Below are 15338 nucleotides of genomic sequence, written 5' to 3' on the forward strand. Positions count from 1 at the left end.
GCCTGGAGGGTAAGATGCATATCATTCAAGAGTTCCACGACCAGCACTCTGCGCTCCTGGACGAAATTGGACGCATGCGAGAGGAGAACACCAAGCTGAGCGCTGTTGTCCACGAGCTAGAGAAGCAAGATGACGAGGATGTGAATGATTTGCTCCAGGCCATGCAGCATGAATCCTCAGATTCTTCCGGAAACACGTCAGACTCTGACACCTTCCTGGATTTGAACTCTCAGATGGAGGCCAAAATCCAGGCGGTGTCTGACCTGGAGGAGTGCTGCTCTGAGTTCGAAAAACAGAATGCCAAGTTGCGCAGGGCACTCACCGAGCTTCAGGAGAGGTCTTTCCACATACGCAATCGGATGCAAGCACATAGGTAATGTAACAGAAGTGGCCCTCTAGCCGTGTCGTAACCCATTTGGATGCACCTCCCGTAATTGTGTTCCAAGTTTGTTCAAGCCCCCTTTTCCACCTGTGCTGCACCATTTGTCCAAGGCTAAGTATTGTGGTTTCACTCCTCACGTTTAGCGGATCCCAAACCCTTCATGTAGAAATAGCAACCACTGCTTTTGCCTCACCAAAAAGTCCAGTTTTTTCCCAACCCCCAAAATACTCCAGTGTACCTAACACCTTGACTTCCTTTTTCACACTTCCATACCTTCCTGCTCCAATTCCTGTTACTTGTGTATGTTTTGTCTATCTTTTCAAAAAAAAGACTACCTGCCTTTTCATTGTAACTCTAGGACAAACACGACTGTTGGGTTTTTGGCTGCATGTTCTATGTAATAACCAAACGCTTTACTCAGTCTTTTATTATGGCTACAAAGACCCAATTTTAAAATATAGTATCATTAAGGTGTGTATTTTGCTATTGCTTCCAGAAGCGAAGCAGGACGTCTAGCAGAGGAGAATATCGTGCTGAGGCATAAAATATCTGCCATAAAGGAAGAAGATGTCCGAGAAAGTCAAGAGGACATGCTGTAAGACCTGTTGCCTGTTTGTACTTTCAGACCCAGTAACATATTTCACATGTTTGCCAACACTAGCTACAATAGTTTCTAGCCTTCATGTCCCCTCTACACAATTTACATGTATGACATGGATAGCTGTCTATGCACTGCAGCTCTCATACATGGGCGGATCATGAACTTTCGGGCCCCTGGGCCCAGATGTATTAATGGCCCCCCACTTATTGTCGTATATGTGGGAGGGGGGGTTTGGGGGTCCTCCCCCAGAAATGTTTTAATTTGTTTGATGTGATTTCCTGTATTCTGGTGCATTTTGGAGATGGCCAATACTAAATTCAATCAGATTCATAGCCTACATCCTGATTTGTTGATATTGAGGCAATGATTCCATGCAAAGGCTTGAGCTTCAGGGCCCCCTGACCCCTTGGGCCCCTGGGCCTGGGCCCAGTAGGCCCGTTCAGTAATCCATCCCTGCTCTCATATATTCCCCCTTCTGTCCATAGGATTAAACTGGAGCTTTTTAGGAAAGAAAAGGTTGCTGCTCAGAAGATGGCTGAGTCATTCAAGAAACAGGTAGAGTTTCTCAAACCAGATTGCATATACTACAGTAATATACATTTAAGCTAATTAATACTTCTGAACTCGGTCAATATCAATATTCCTTTCTTGGAAAAAAAAAATCTATGATGGACACCATGACACAATTATTTGCAAGGTCTCTTGATGGGAATAATTTATTTGTCCCATGGCTTGTGCAGATCTCTGAGTTGCGAATGCGCGGGCTGCAGCTGGAAGAGGAGAATGGGCTGCTGTCGCAGAAAAACGACCAGAACGCCGCAGATGTCCAGGAGCTGAGCGTGCATCTGGGAGATCTGATCCGCCACAGCGAGAGGAGGGAGGCCGGACACCAGCGCGGCACACTCTCAGCCAGGGAGAGGGAGGAGGTAGGGTTGCTACGTGTTACTTTTCATCTACAATGGGGAGCATAGCGCTACCACTGCAAACTTAAGCATTTCCATTACCTACCTTGCCATTAAAAATAATGCTTCCACTGTTGTTGAAAAAATGTCTGAAGATCTGTTGGATCTAGGTTTGACTACCCACTTTGGCAGCAGGACAGTGCGTCAACATACTGCATTCGGTTGACCATTTTGTAACAATCACTATTATCCAAACGGAACATGACCGAGGGCGTCAAACCTCTTCCTCTCCTGAAAGGCTAAAGGATTTAGATAAAGAACAAAAGTGACCTCATCTAAGACATTTATTGTTGTATTCTGTTGGTCAGATGGAAGCATGCGTGACCGCCCTGGAATCGGAGCTAACCAAAGCCCAAGAGGAGAGTGCTATTCTACAGCATGAGAAGGCCCTGCTCTCACGACAGCTCTCCTCTCTGCATGGACAGGTCAGTGGGATATCTTACCTGGGGAGAGATGGTAAGGTGAGGATGGCTTCCCATACTGTAGTAGAGAACTTATCAGTGTCACCATTTTAACTTTGGGTTAAATTCAAAATGCAAAAAAGATGTTTATGAGATGAAAATGTTACGCTTTGTAATACGCTTCATTGTAAGGATTGTAAGCCTAAAATGAGTTTTGACAAGGATTAAAAATCTTTTTTGAGTTAAATATGTTTTAGGTAAAAGCAGACAGAATAAAGATTTCACATAGAATTAAGGCAGGAATCTAAAACTACTGAAGTAATCTGGAGCTTGGGTAGTGACATTTTTGGCTGGGGCACCTGCACCGTATGCCGGCGATCCGGGTTCGATTCCCGCCCCATGGTCCTTTCCGGATCCCACCCCGACTCTCTCTCCCACTCACTTCCTGTCATTCTTCACTGTCCTGTCATTAAAAGGCATAAAAAGGCAAAAAAACTGACGAGGTGATGAGGACAGTTCATATGCCTGATTACATTCAATTAACGATGGAGATTAAATAGTGAAGTATAATCAACTGAATAACTGGAAACGAGGGGTCAAATCACAATTTTCAGTGTCCCGCCGGCGGGACGGTTACCCCCCTCCCCCCAACATTCTAAATCAATTGTATGCACCATATTGCTATGTAGCATAGTAATGTTATACACCATTTCAAAGCTTTGGCTCTTGGGAATCCAAATCTGTACAATCTGTATAGTGCTTTACATTCTCAGATTAATCTTATTATGTCTCAATTAAATTTGATCCAAAATGCCCCCCCCCCTTCCGCTTTTGGTGCTACCCTGACTTCTGGCTGCAGTGTAGTGTCTAATTCACAAGAATCCATAGAAATTGAATCTTCATGTTGTGTTATCCAATATTAGTTGTACAGATGTATAGTCTATCTTATACACACTCATTGAACCAACAAAGTAAATGCAAAAATAGACATTTTTGTAATCATTCCATATTTAGTGTAGTCATTCCATATCAGAACCCCTGAAGTATAATCCAAATACAAGCATGAAACCTCAAAGTGTTACCTTTCATTTGAGACCAGGATTATGCTTCTACACAAAGGGGTTCATGTGCAGTAAGCATTTTATTGTCAGTATGCATTTTGGATAACAAAAAGTCCTATGGGGAGTATCCATAGGCATTTTACAAAACGCATGGGCATACCTTGGCAAATAATAGTCTAAAGCACTCATATTTTCATTCTATATTGATCTACTTTTGCACACAACTTCACAAGACCTGGTGCTAGGGCTCAGTTGTGTTTCTAAGGGATATCAAGAGACCTAGAGGGCTGAAATGTGGTCAGTTCAGAGATGCTTGTAATCCGGCAGAAAGAAAAAACTATATTCTAGCCTCTGTAACTCATTGCGAGTACATCACACATTTATTTTGACTGTTTCCTACGAAAACTAGAGGTTTCTATAGAGGTCCAACATTTGATGGTAAATAGGCACAGTGCAATTTCAGGCAAAAACTTGAAATTCTTTTTGAGAGTTAAGCAGTTCAATTAAGTCTGTGTGCCTGTATTGCCCTGTGCTCCGCAGCTGAAGGATGGAGGGGATCTGGCCAGTGCTTTGTCCAGAGCCCAGAGACTACAGGAAGAGAAGGAGCTTCTTAAAGAGGAGCTGGATTGCTGTGTAGAAAAGGTACAGATATCCTTCCATAGTCATATCCGTATCCTTTCTATGTCCTTACATCTACATAGTCACATGACTTTACTAGAATAATTCATAATTGTGGACATGCATATATGCAGCTACTGGAACAAGAAGTACAGACTTAAGTGCTATTGAATGGTTTAATAAGTTAATCCTCAGTTTCCTGCTCGTTGTTCTGTCTTGTTGTTTCTGTCTGATTGTTTTCTGGTGGATCGTGGTGGTCATGGCATCATTCTTCCATCTCCTCAGGTGGCTAAGCTGGGGGCTCTGGAAGGCCAGCTCGCCCATCTGCTGCAGGAGAGGCAGACCGCTGAGAAGCAGGTGCACAGCCTACGCAGCCAGCTGTCCAAAGCGCAGGAGAAGGTATGCTCACAGAATTATATGCTGAAAATCAACTCACCCCCACCCCTTAGCAGCCTTCCAACTGACTCGCATAGCCTCTTACTCACTTATCTTGTCATTCTCTGACTCGCTCACTCACACACACAATGCTAGTCCAGCAAGTAACTGCAGAACACTCAGTCGCTAAGTTGACCACTCAATCAACCTTATTACACTCAGTCACACTGGTGGCACACAAACACCTCTATCGATTACGCCTCATAGCATTGAACACACAGCTACATTCATGGAGCGCCTGTGTCTGTATGTCTGTCGTTTTACTCACAATGGCCCTCATACAAAATTCACTTACAACATAAAACAGTTGTACAACAGGCTCACGTTATTTCCAAGCAAAGTTTAGCATTTATCACTGAGTGGAGTGGAGGCTCTGATCAAATCTCACGTCAGGTTTCAACTACGTGCTAAATGGACTTGTGGTGCAGCTTTGTAAATCTGGTGGAGAATTGCCATTTAGGCCTTAAAATATGCAGCCTCATACTCATTGTAAGTGGTGAAAATATGGCTGCATATGCTTACGTGCCAGATTTGATAATATATGGCAAAATATTTTCTTCCAGAACCAGGCACTGGAGAGTACCCTTCAAATGGTAAACCTGCAGACTAGTCGCCTCAAATCGGACCTCAGAGTCACACAACAGGAACGAGACGCCCTCAAACAGGAAGTGATGTCACTGCACCAGAAACTGCAGAATGCCAATGACAAGGTCAACATCAAGATGCCATTTTCATTTGCTACATCAGATAGTACTACACAGTTTCCCAGCCAATTGTCATTCTACACTGGTTCTGATCCAAGTATGCCAAACAAAGTTGCATAAATACACAATTTTACAGCTGTTCATATACTGTAGTTTGTTTGTTTGTTTATCAACAAATATTTTTTGGTGCCATTTTCCAGTAACGTCCAGCTTTTGGTTGGGATGCTCTTGCACTGGCAGATGTGTTGCTGTTAGTATATTTGTTTTGTTATGTATAATGTAGATTTAAACACTGGTTTGGGACCCTTGTCCCCTGTGCCTGTGCAGGTCCAGCTTCTGGAGGTGAGCCTGCAGGCGAGTGGCTTCCCAGCCCCCCAGAGGCAGCTGCTGAGTGGGGAGCTCAGGCGCCTGCTGGAGCAAGACCAGCAGCTCCTGCAGCAGGAGAACGAGAGGCTGCTACGCGAGGTGCAGCACGCCAAGGGGGAGCTGCAGAACACGCGCGAGAAGGTACACACACACACACACACACACACACACACACACACACACACACACACACACACACAGGTACTCCAGAACACATAATGGGTAAAGAGGATATTAAATTGAGCTCATCAAAATTGAAACAATACTGTGTGTGTGTGTGTGCGCACAGACCCGTCAGCTGGAGTCGACTGTGGTGAGTCTGAAGCAGCGGCAGCAGCAGAGTCAGGCGGGGCTGCTAAAAGTGGTGGAGCAGGAGAAGGCTTCCCTGAAGCGGGAGCTGGATGCCCTGCGCAACGAACTGCTCTCAGCCCAGAACAAGGTGGGTTCCCATCATGCACCACTGCAGCCCAGTACTCTAAACCTGTGTGATGATGGCAGTGTAGTAAACCTCTACTGAATAGAGAGCACAATGCAGCATTACAGAATAGTTTAAGGACATAATAATGTTGTATCTGCACTGTTTAAGCACTGTTAAACCTTACTAGTAAGCTTCTACATACAAGTTGAGTGCTTCATTTTTTTTTTTGTGTGTGTGTAGGTTTGTGAGCACAATGAAGAACAGCGGCAACTGGAGACTCTTAGGCAGGAGAATTCAGCACTAAAAAGCAGGCAGACCCATCTGGAGGCCCAACTACTTGAGGTAACAGAGAAAAATAAACATATATATATGTATGTGTATGTATATTTTTTATATATATATATATATATATATATATATATATATATATATATATATATATATATATTTATATATATATATATATAATATATACACACACACACTAACTTTTACTTCATGCACTCCCTTTTTAATTATGTCTGTGACACACACACACACACACACACACACACCCTTTATGTACCCCATCTCCCCTCTAATGGTTTATGGCACTTGTATCCTGGCTCATCTGGCAGGCCCTGCAGGTTCAGCTGGGAGGGATTCTTCCGCAGTCTCCGGTCAGGTTGCCTGGGGAACGCAGAGGTCAACACCGCGGCGATGATCATGGCCCTGATTTCAACATCCAGGTAAGAGAGGCATTTTTAAACACTGCACAGCAGAACTGGTGTTGGTTTCTCTGGATCTCTTTAGCGAATCATACATTTTAGACATTCATTCTCATGTGTGCCAATCAAGCACTCATGAGTCATGAGTTGTGTTCTGTCCTCGTTACAAAGGGTGCTGGGTAGTTGAGATTACACACCTTGTCCTGTAAAGGTGGACTGCTAAAACATTGTGTGTGTTCACGAGTAATCACCTCTTCCTCCTCCAGTAGGAACCGTAGTCTTTGTGTGGTGTCCTCATAAACTAAGGGGTGTGTGTGTTCCGTCTTTTGTGCACTCTTCGTGTTTGTTCCTCACAATCACATCTTTCACCTGGATTTCATTTTTCATGTCTGCATTGATGGGTGAGGGTCTTCTTATAGATCTTATTTGAAAGTGATGTTCCCCCTAGCCAATCAGCAGGATAGATGATGGTATCAATCATGTTTCCTCCATTGTGATTTCTGATTAATGGGAAATGGTCAAAGTATCTGCGGAGAGTATTTCCATATGTTTACTGCTGTGTTCACACTTGCTGCCCTTTTACACCAAACCATCTTCAAACCTCAACAAAAATTATAGAAACATGCAGTAACACAACCTGCACTCTGGTCTGTTAAGACGATAAAAGTGGTGAATGGCATGTATCCATTCTCATGCATACCACATCCAGTCATGTTTTGAAGTGGGTACCCAGAGGTGTCAAAAGGCTGTCAGTGCTGAATGAGCTTTCAGTTAATTCGAAGTCTTGTCAATATGCGTGAATTTGACACTACATGACAATAGTTCACCGTCTGCAGCCAGCTTGTTTAAACTTTGGATTAGACATGTGTGGAAAATGTGCACCAGCTTTTTCCCCCGGTAAGACCCACCCCTAGCTTCTCTCTAGACCTGTGCTTGAGAGACCCCCCCCAAACCCCCCCTTACAGCCTTTAGGAGACATTTGGGTTGGAGCTGACCTCTCAGATGCCCTAAAAGCTGTTATCATTCCTACCCATGTCCTGTCCACATTTCACCATGGTATTCTCCAGATGTGTCTACTAAGATGCATCTGGCTACCTAAGAAATATGAAGGGTCTGGCTGGATAAAAGTGCTGCTATTAGCTGGTTGTTGGTGTGTGTTTTGGTTGTGGGTGTCTGTTTTGTACGTTTTTTTTGTTTGTTTTTCTCTTTCTGTCTATCTCTGTTCCAACAGTGCATGTGCTGTTGTCTGTGTGTACAGTATGTACGTGAGCGTATGCATGAGTGTGTGAAGGTGCATGGCAGTGTCTGGCTTGCTTGCTTGCTTGACTGACTGGCTACGTCTTTATGTTGCTTAGTATGTGAGTGTTACGGCTCTGGGCTGAGTGTGTGTATGTGCTTTTAGGGTGCAGTGATGGCCGAGCCTCGCGGAGCTCACAGCGACAGCTACAGGAGGAGTGGAGGACTGTGACATAACTTCCATCTGACTGGCTCCCCTACCAACACCACACACACACACACACACACACACACACACGCCCTGTGAAGATGATTCCCTCCTCTCCTGGTGGACAATTATAAGAGGGTGAGGGGAGCGCATTACCATGTAATGACGCAGTGTTACCACTAGGCGAATAAACAACCCTCTGCTGCTTTTTAAAGAAATTAAAACTACAGTATGCACAACATTTGCTGCCTTAACATCATGGTTAGAAACGGCTTTTAAAGCATTTTAAAGTTTCTCCTGAGGGGAAATGTGCATTTTTGTTTTAATGAATGTACAAATCATTGAATTCTTGTTGTCAGTAACAATCCTATATCATAGGAACTATTTTTTTTTTTTATCTGTGTGTGTGTGTCTTATAATGGACTTTTTCATATTTGAGGTGAAGCAGGGTATGCTTGTTGATTGTATTCAAAAGTGAATGTAGCACACTTTTTTTGTTTTCAAAAAGAAACAATTTACCAGTAAATGAGATTTCAGGATCCCAGATACTGATACAGTTGTTCTAGCACTGGTTTACTCACCAAGTTTGAATTCCTGAGCACTCCTTCAGTTCTGTAGTTTTATGCGTTTTATGTTTGTAGTTTGAAGAAATTGCATCTCCAGATAGTTTGTACACAACTTTTGCTAGTGTGTAAAGTTATGTCCATAGTGGTGCAATTTTATTTCACACTGAAACTGGAAACCTTGACTTGATAAACGGCATTATATTTCTGTAGATTCTTCATAACACACTTCAGTAAGCATTAGATTAAGCAGAAACAGGCTATTTTAGTAGGAAAGGTGCAGCGTCCTTCACTGTGAACCATCCTCATCCCAAACACAATGCTTATGTGTGTTAAGTGTTCTTTTTTCGTAGTATGTCTTTGTGGTTTTATTTATTTGAAATGTTTTATCATAAATTCATTTATTACTTTAATTTATTCATTTAAAGTTTATGAGTAGAGTCTCTTTTAATTGTAACTTAGAAGTTTATTTTTTATAACTATTTATTTTGGTTTTGGTTTTTATGTTATTTATAGATATGTTTTGTGTGTTTTGTTTACCCTGACCATCAAGACCAAATAAAGTGTGTTATATCCAATACCGGTGTGCTTAATTTATATAAGGCATTGGCTTTATACAAGGTGTGTGTGTGTGTGAGAGAGAGAGAGAGAGATTTCAGACGTAACCATCTAGACTGGTTGTAAAGGATGCTCTCAGGTCATCAGTGATCACTGCTCTTGCATGGTGTAACCTGCATTGTGTTGATAAGCACAGTCCCACAACAGACTTGAACATGTGACCTCGTGCATTGGAGGCGGCCATGCTAGCAAGGCAGCTAAAACTCATGAGTAATATCGTCTGTCGCTAGTATGTGTCTGGGAGTGAGATTTATTCACTACCCACATGCTTCTAATTACATATGGTCGATTAATTTGTGAAACAATTAAGTTAGTAAGTTATACCACAGCAAACTATGATCACCATTACTGCAATGCATTGGTTTTGGAACCAACAAATCCAGAACGGTTTTACTCATCACTTCTTTGTAAGAGTTGGTATTACAGTTCCACTTTACAAGCAAATGTAAACATGTAATTTAACTGTTTGAGGAGAGGGGTGGGGTTGAGGGGGGGGTTATGTACATCTCAATCAAAATATTGATTCTTTCTGTGTTTGTGTCATACCGGTAAGTCTGTCTGGAGACTACTGAAGATTGATTCTATCTGTGTTTGTGTGTGTGTGACAGGATGAGCGAGAGCTGAAGCTGATGAAGATGGAGGAGAGGATGCGGGACGTGGAGCTGGCGCTCCGGCATGTCAAGATGCTGCTGCAGGACAAGGTCTCTCAGCTAAAAGAGCAGGTAGCAACGCGTGCACACACACACACACACACACACACAAACGTATCTAGAAATGCCTTAGTGTATTCCTATTCAAATGCTGCCATGCCAAACATGCACTTTAACCCTTGATTACTTCTGTCACCATTGTTTCTCTCTTTCTCTGTGTGTGTGTGTCTGCCTCTGCAGTTGCATAGGAACAGCAAGGCTGACGGCATGATTAAGGACCTGTATGTAGAGAACACCCAGCTTCTGCAGGCTCTGCAGCGGAGCGAGCAGCGCCACAAGACGGCCGAGAAGAAGAACTTCCTCCTGGAGGAGAAGATCTCCAGTCTCAACAAGATTGTCCGCGAACTCGGACCCTCCCCACTCTCACCCACCCCCTACCCGTTCACCCGTTCCTGACCAATCCAGCACGAAGGTTCCTGCCAAATGTGCATCTGAAGGGAAGATTTGCGGGATTTGTTCTGATTATTAACCCTTTCATAATATTATTTTTCCGCAGCAAAACCGTGTCTGCAGCCTTAACTGTAATGGGTACAAACACCAAATTTTCATCTTGGGTCCCAAATCAGTGCATGATTTTACGAAATTACCCAATTCTGCCCACAGGGGGTGCTACAATAAGCACATTTACATTTTTGCTTATATCTTTGGAACTGTAGGGAATCTTTGAAAAAATCCCCTTCCCTCTTGTTCCTTCAGAGCTCCTGCATTAAATGAAGACAGCCACGCCCATTTGACCATTGTCCAATCTTCCTGCCATTTTCAAAAAACTCAAAAGTGAAACTAATCTATCTCCTCCTAGACCGTTGATCTGATTCCCACAGAATTCGGTACACATAATCTACAGACCAAGCTGCCTTGTAAAGTTTTACATCAATACATTTTTGGGTGTGGCCTATAATAATTCTATTGCTTAAATCTTATATTGTAAAGGCCCAATCCTATTCAATCTTGGTACACTTTATCATAACCATACTCTTTGGAAGCACACTAAATTTCATGAAAATCCGTCCATAGGGGGCGCTACAGCTGCCACGTTAACAATTAATCATGGTTCTATTGCCAATATCTTCTCTTGTAAAGGCTCAATCCTATTCAAACTTTGTACACACAATCAATATAACATTCTTTGGATGCACACAGAATTTCGTAACATTCCGTCCTTAGGGGGCGCTACAGCTTTAAGATGAACTGTTTGATGTAAACAAGTGAAATTTGGCACCTGGTGTTATTTCATCACCTTTCTTAATCTGCCAGTTGACTCACTTTTTAAAATAGCCACCAGTGACCAATCAAATTTCAGTTGTCAATATTGCCAATATCTTCTCTTGTAAATGTCACACAATCAATGAATGTGACATTCTGTCTATAGGGGGTGCTACAGCCACCACATGTTAAAATGTCATGAACTGTTTGACATTAAAAATAAGTGAAATTTCGCCCACTTACACCTCGAGTTATTTCATCACATTTCCTAATTGAGTCGCTCTTCAAAATGGCCTCCAACGGCCAATCAAATTTCAGTTGTCAATGTATGCCATTGTAAATGGCTGATCCTCATGAAACTTAATAGGTTTCTTCAAAATGACAGAGAAGCATATCTCTTCACCTGATTAACATAGACATATAGAAATTAGTATGCTTATACTTGCAATTTAGCTTGAACCCTGATAATTACCGCTTACCGGTAATATTTTTGATTGCTTTTTTAGACTACCTAGTTCTATACACACTGCCATGCCTTCAAGGTATCAGGGATATTTTGTCAGTATCAAAGGTTACCCGGTATATGAGGAAGTAATAAGCAAGTCACTGTATGTAGCAGTACATTACAAATTGTGGTGTTGATGGGAGCAAATAAATATAATTGGTTGATGTAACTGGCTAATGTAATTGGTTATAAACAAAGCATGTAAACATTACTGTACATGCATGATTTAAATGCTATGGATCCTATCAAAAGAATCCTCAGAATACAGGTGCATCTCAAAAAATTAGAGTATAATGGAATTCCATTGCCCTGCCCAGACAGACATTAAAGGCTCAGGAAACTATTGCCAGTATTTTAACTTAATTAGCTGATTATAACTCTTCTTAGGTTGACTTTTCTGTATTATAAATTCATTGTTCAAATATTTTTAAAATATGAAATATATTTTTCATTTCCACGAGCTGTAAACTGTATTAAACAAGATTAGAATAACCAATATTAAAGCAAAACAAAAAAGGCTTAAAATATTTCACTTGTGTAAAATATTTATGAAAGTTTCACTTTTTAATATTATAGGGAAAAATTAACTATTCCATGATATTAAACATTTTTGATATGCACCTGTACTCCTGAAGAAAAACTATACTTGCATTTCTCCAGGTGTATCATGTGACATGGAGTAATAGTTAACAGGGTAAGCACTACATTTTATTTGGCACAACTGTGAAGTGGTTTGGCCTGCATGTATTTTTGTTGCTGTTATGAGTTTGAAGTTTTCATTAATGACTGAATGATTATACCACAATGTAACCACTGACCTGGACATTCCTGATAATGAGGTGCACTTTACTGTATGCAGACCAGTATCCTTGCTATTTATTTGCTTGCTTGTTTGTTTGTTTGTTTGTTTGTTTTGCTGGATTTGGGAGTTGTGTCCATATCAGACCATTTGTAAAGACATCATGGACAGCAAATGATATTTGAGAATGTTCATGGTGGTGTTTCAGTATTGCACTGTATTACTGGTAAATGTGGCATAGGCCGACTTCATGCTGTGGTAGGCTAAGGAAATGTTCACTAACTGCACACTAGGTGGCGACTGCAGGTAATGCACAATGATCTTCAGAAAGAATACGTTTGGATACGCAATATATTGATACTTAAAGCATTCATTAAATGAGTCCTAACCCATAAGAAACCTTTACAGCACATAATATTTAGCAATAAATGTTGACAGTAATGGGTGTAAAATGAATGTGTTCAAGCAAAGACTAGATTCTTTGGGTCCTATGAAATTACAAGTTTTGTCAACCTGGAAATAATACATCATACCTGTGACTGTGAGGAGGTTATCCTAAATAATGACAAGCTGCTACTAGACTATACAGTGACAAGTATCACTGAAGACCCATGTATGAAATGTGAAATAAACTTTTTTTTTTTTTAAATATGCATGTATGTATGATTTCCTGCTGAGTCGTTGGCTCACTGTTCACCAAGGTGAGTTAAGAAATTCTGATTGAATTGAAAAGTTTAAATTGTCAGTATTTTTCAACAATGCAGTTCATTTGAATCCTAAGAGAGTGATCTCTTGCAGAAAACTAGTGATCAGCAGTACTAGTGTTGCTATGTGGCCATGAGGCATGAAAAGTAGAAAACAAAACAGAGTTTAATGAAGATACATGTGGAAATGTTTATACTTTATCTGTGGTGGTGACCAGTAATAGTTAGGGGAAGGAAGTACATTTATGACCGCCACTAGCGGAGCAATTCCCAGGACACTGAAACACGGGGGGCATGAAACTAGCCCAGCAGTGTGCTTGGTCTTTAATCAACAAAAGAAGACACAACACCTCTATTAGTTACTCTTCATTGGCTTCCTATAGCAGATACATTTTGTAGATTTTGCTTTTACGTTCTGCTTTTTTCATGACTGTGTGCAGCATGTGCTGGTGACTGGTGGTGGTAATTTTTTGCATATGCTGGTGAGCTTTGGATGGGCGGTGGTTTTGCTGCAGCTAGTCCAGTATTGTTATTGAATTGTACTGTATGAATAGCCTGTCTGTCTGTGTTACATTCTGTCCTATAATTGTGGCAATGAAATTTGTACAATATACATCAGCCTTGTGTTTGTATCTCTGATGGGGCTGATCCTTTATAGAAAAAGAAAATCAGTTATGTAAGTGTTGCTGGCAGTCACTTAGTATGACTCATTAGGTGCACTAATGGTTCTTAATTGGTCTGGCTTTGGGACCCATAATTTCGTTCATCCAACAGATATGGATAGTTAAATGGTAAGACACAGTGCCTATAGACCTACTTGTTGGAACATGCAGATGTTTGCCATTACATTTGAGATGTCTTCCAGATGTCACCTTTCAAAATACTAGGTTTGGGGGTGCCTTGTTTCCATGTGGAATTTTAGTTTTGATGGTTTCATGCTCTCATTTGTCAGCAATTCACTGCACACCACACACTGGGGTCTCAGTTTTATTTTGTCCTCAATTTAAGTGAATCCATATCCTAGCCTATTTCAAATATTTGCAGCCTACTTGTGTTTACGACTAAAATTATGTCTAACATGACCTGTCACATAAGTCCATGGTAAGACTGACATTGACTACGAATAAAGTCTGTTAAAACTAGATGTACCGCAAAGTGGTACAAAATATGACCGCTGCTCAGTTCTGCACATTCTCTCCGCAAAAATAAATCACGCTTGTCAATTTGTCTCATCTACTCCATCCCCTACTCTTGCAACTTTTGTGTATGTAACTGAGTGTGTGCATGTGTGCGTTTGCTTGTAAGTGTGTGTGTGTGTGTGGGCGGGGGGGTAATGGGGTGTGTGTGTGTGTATCTGCTTGCCTGCATGTGTGTGTGTGTGTTTTATGTGTCTATGCGTGTGTGTGTGTTCGCTTGTGAGTGGGGGTAATGGGGTGTGTTTGTGTGTGTGTGTACCTGCTTGTCTGCATGTGTGTGTTTTTATGTGTGTGTGAGTCCATACTTGTAGATGTAGGTTTCTTAACCAGATCTATTTATGCAATGCTTGCAGTGGCGCCTACCCATATAACACCCTGGGCGACCACCCGCCTAAGAGCCTGTGTATAATAGCACTGCTAGTGAAGAAGCAAGAGGCTAACAACCATTTAATTAGCCTATTTCATTACATGTAGGCCTATAGACTAATAGACTAGGCCTAGCCTACTCATAAACAGACGCAATAACTGCATCTTTTGCAGAAAACGCTGCTGAATGCTTGTGTGATTTCCTGTGTGATTTTGATGCCACTGAGATCTAATCTACCATTGAATATACAGTAGGGCACAGATGGAAAATATTTATACTAATCAGGAAGCAATCAGAACTCAGACGAGTACTCAGAGGGAAAAGAAAAATAGAGAGCTTCCAGGTATGTGATTTTCCCACTGAAAATGTTACATTTTGGTTTTACTCAGAGTAGTTTAACTGCTAACAAGATATTTGTGGATGGATGTATCTTTTGTAAATTATTGTAGGCCTAAAAAAAGGAGGGGGGGGAATTTAATTGACAAAGATTCAATTTATTGTAATAATAATAATAATAACACTGTAAACTCTAGGAGCTAAAACCACAACAATGAAATACTACAAAGTGGCTGTA

At 41.4% G+C, this 15338-nt stretch overlaps 1 protein-coding gene across 1 annotated transcript in view; it reads left to right on the forward strand.

Moving 5' to 3' along the window:
- nin (ninein (GSK3B interacting protein)) overlaps nt 1–13117 on the forward strand; it is a 30239-nt gene extending 17122 nt beyond the window's left edge. The window contains 14 exon segments of the mRNA XM_048228162.1: nt 1–373; nt 879–977; nt 1469–1538; nt 1724–1909; nt 2254–2370; nt 3948–4049; nt 4311–4424; nt 5024–5170; nt 5492–5671; nt 5820–5969; nt 6189–6290; nt 6566–6676; nt 9889–10002; nt 10171–13117. Of these exon segments, the coding sequence (XP_048084119.1) occupies nt 1–373; nt 879–977; nt 1469–1538; nt 1724–1909; nt 2254–2370; nt 3948–4049; nt 4311–4424; nt 5024–5170; nt 5492–5671; nt 5820–5969; nt 6189–6290; nt 6566–6676; nt 9889–10002; nt 10171–10386 (2081 nt within the window). The 3' untranslated portion in view covers nt 10387–13117.
- The last annotated feature ends 2221 nt before the right edge of the window (nt 13118–15338 follow it).

Source organism: Alosa alosa, chromosome 19 (genome assembly GCF_017589495.1).
Source record: "Alosa alosa isolate M-15738 ecotype Scorff River chromosome 19, AALO_Geno_1.1, whole genome shotgun sequence".
NCBI classification, from domain to species: domain Eukaryota; kingdom Metazoa; phylum Chordata; class Actinopteri; order Clupeiformes; family Clupeidae; genus Alosa; species Alosa alosa.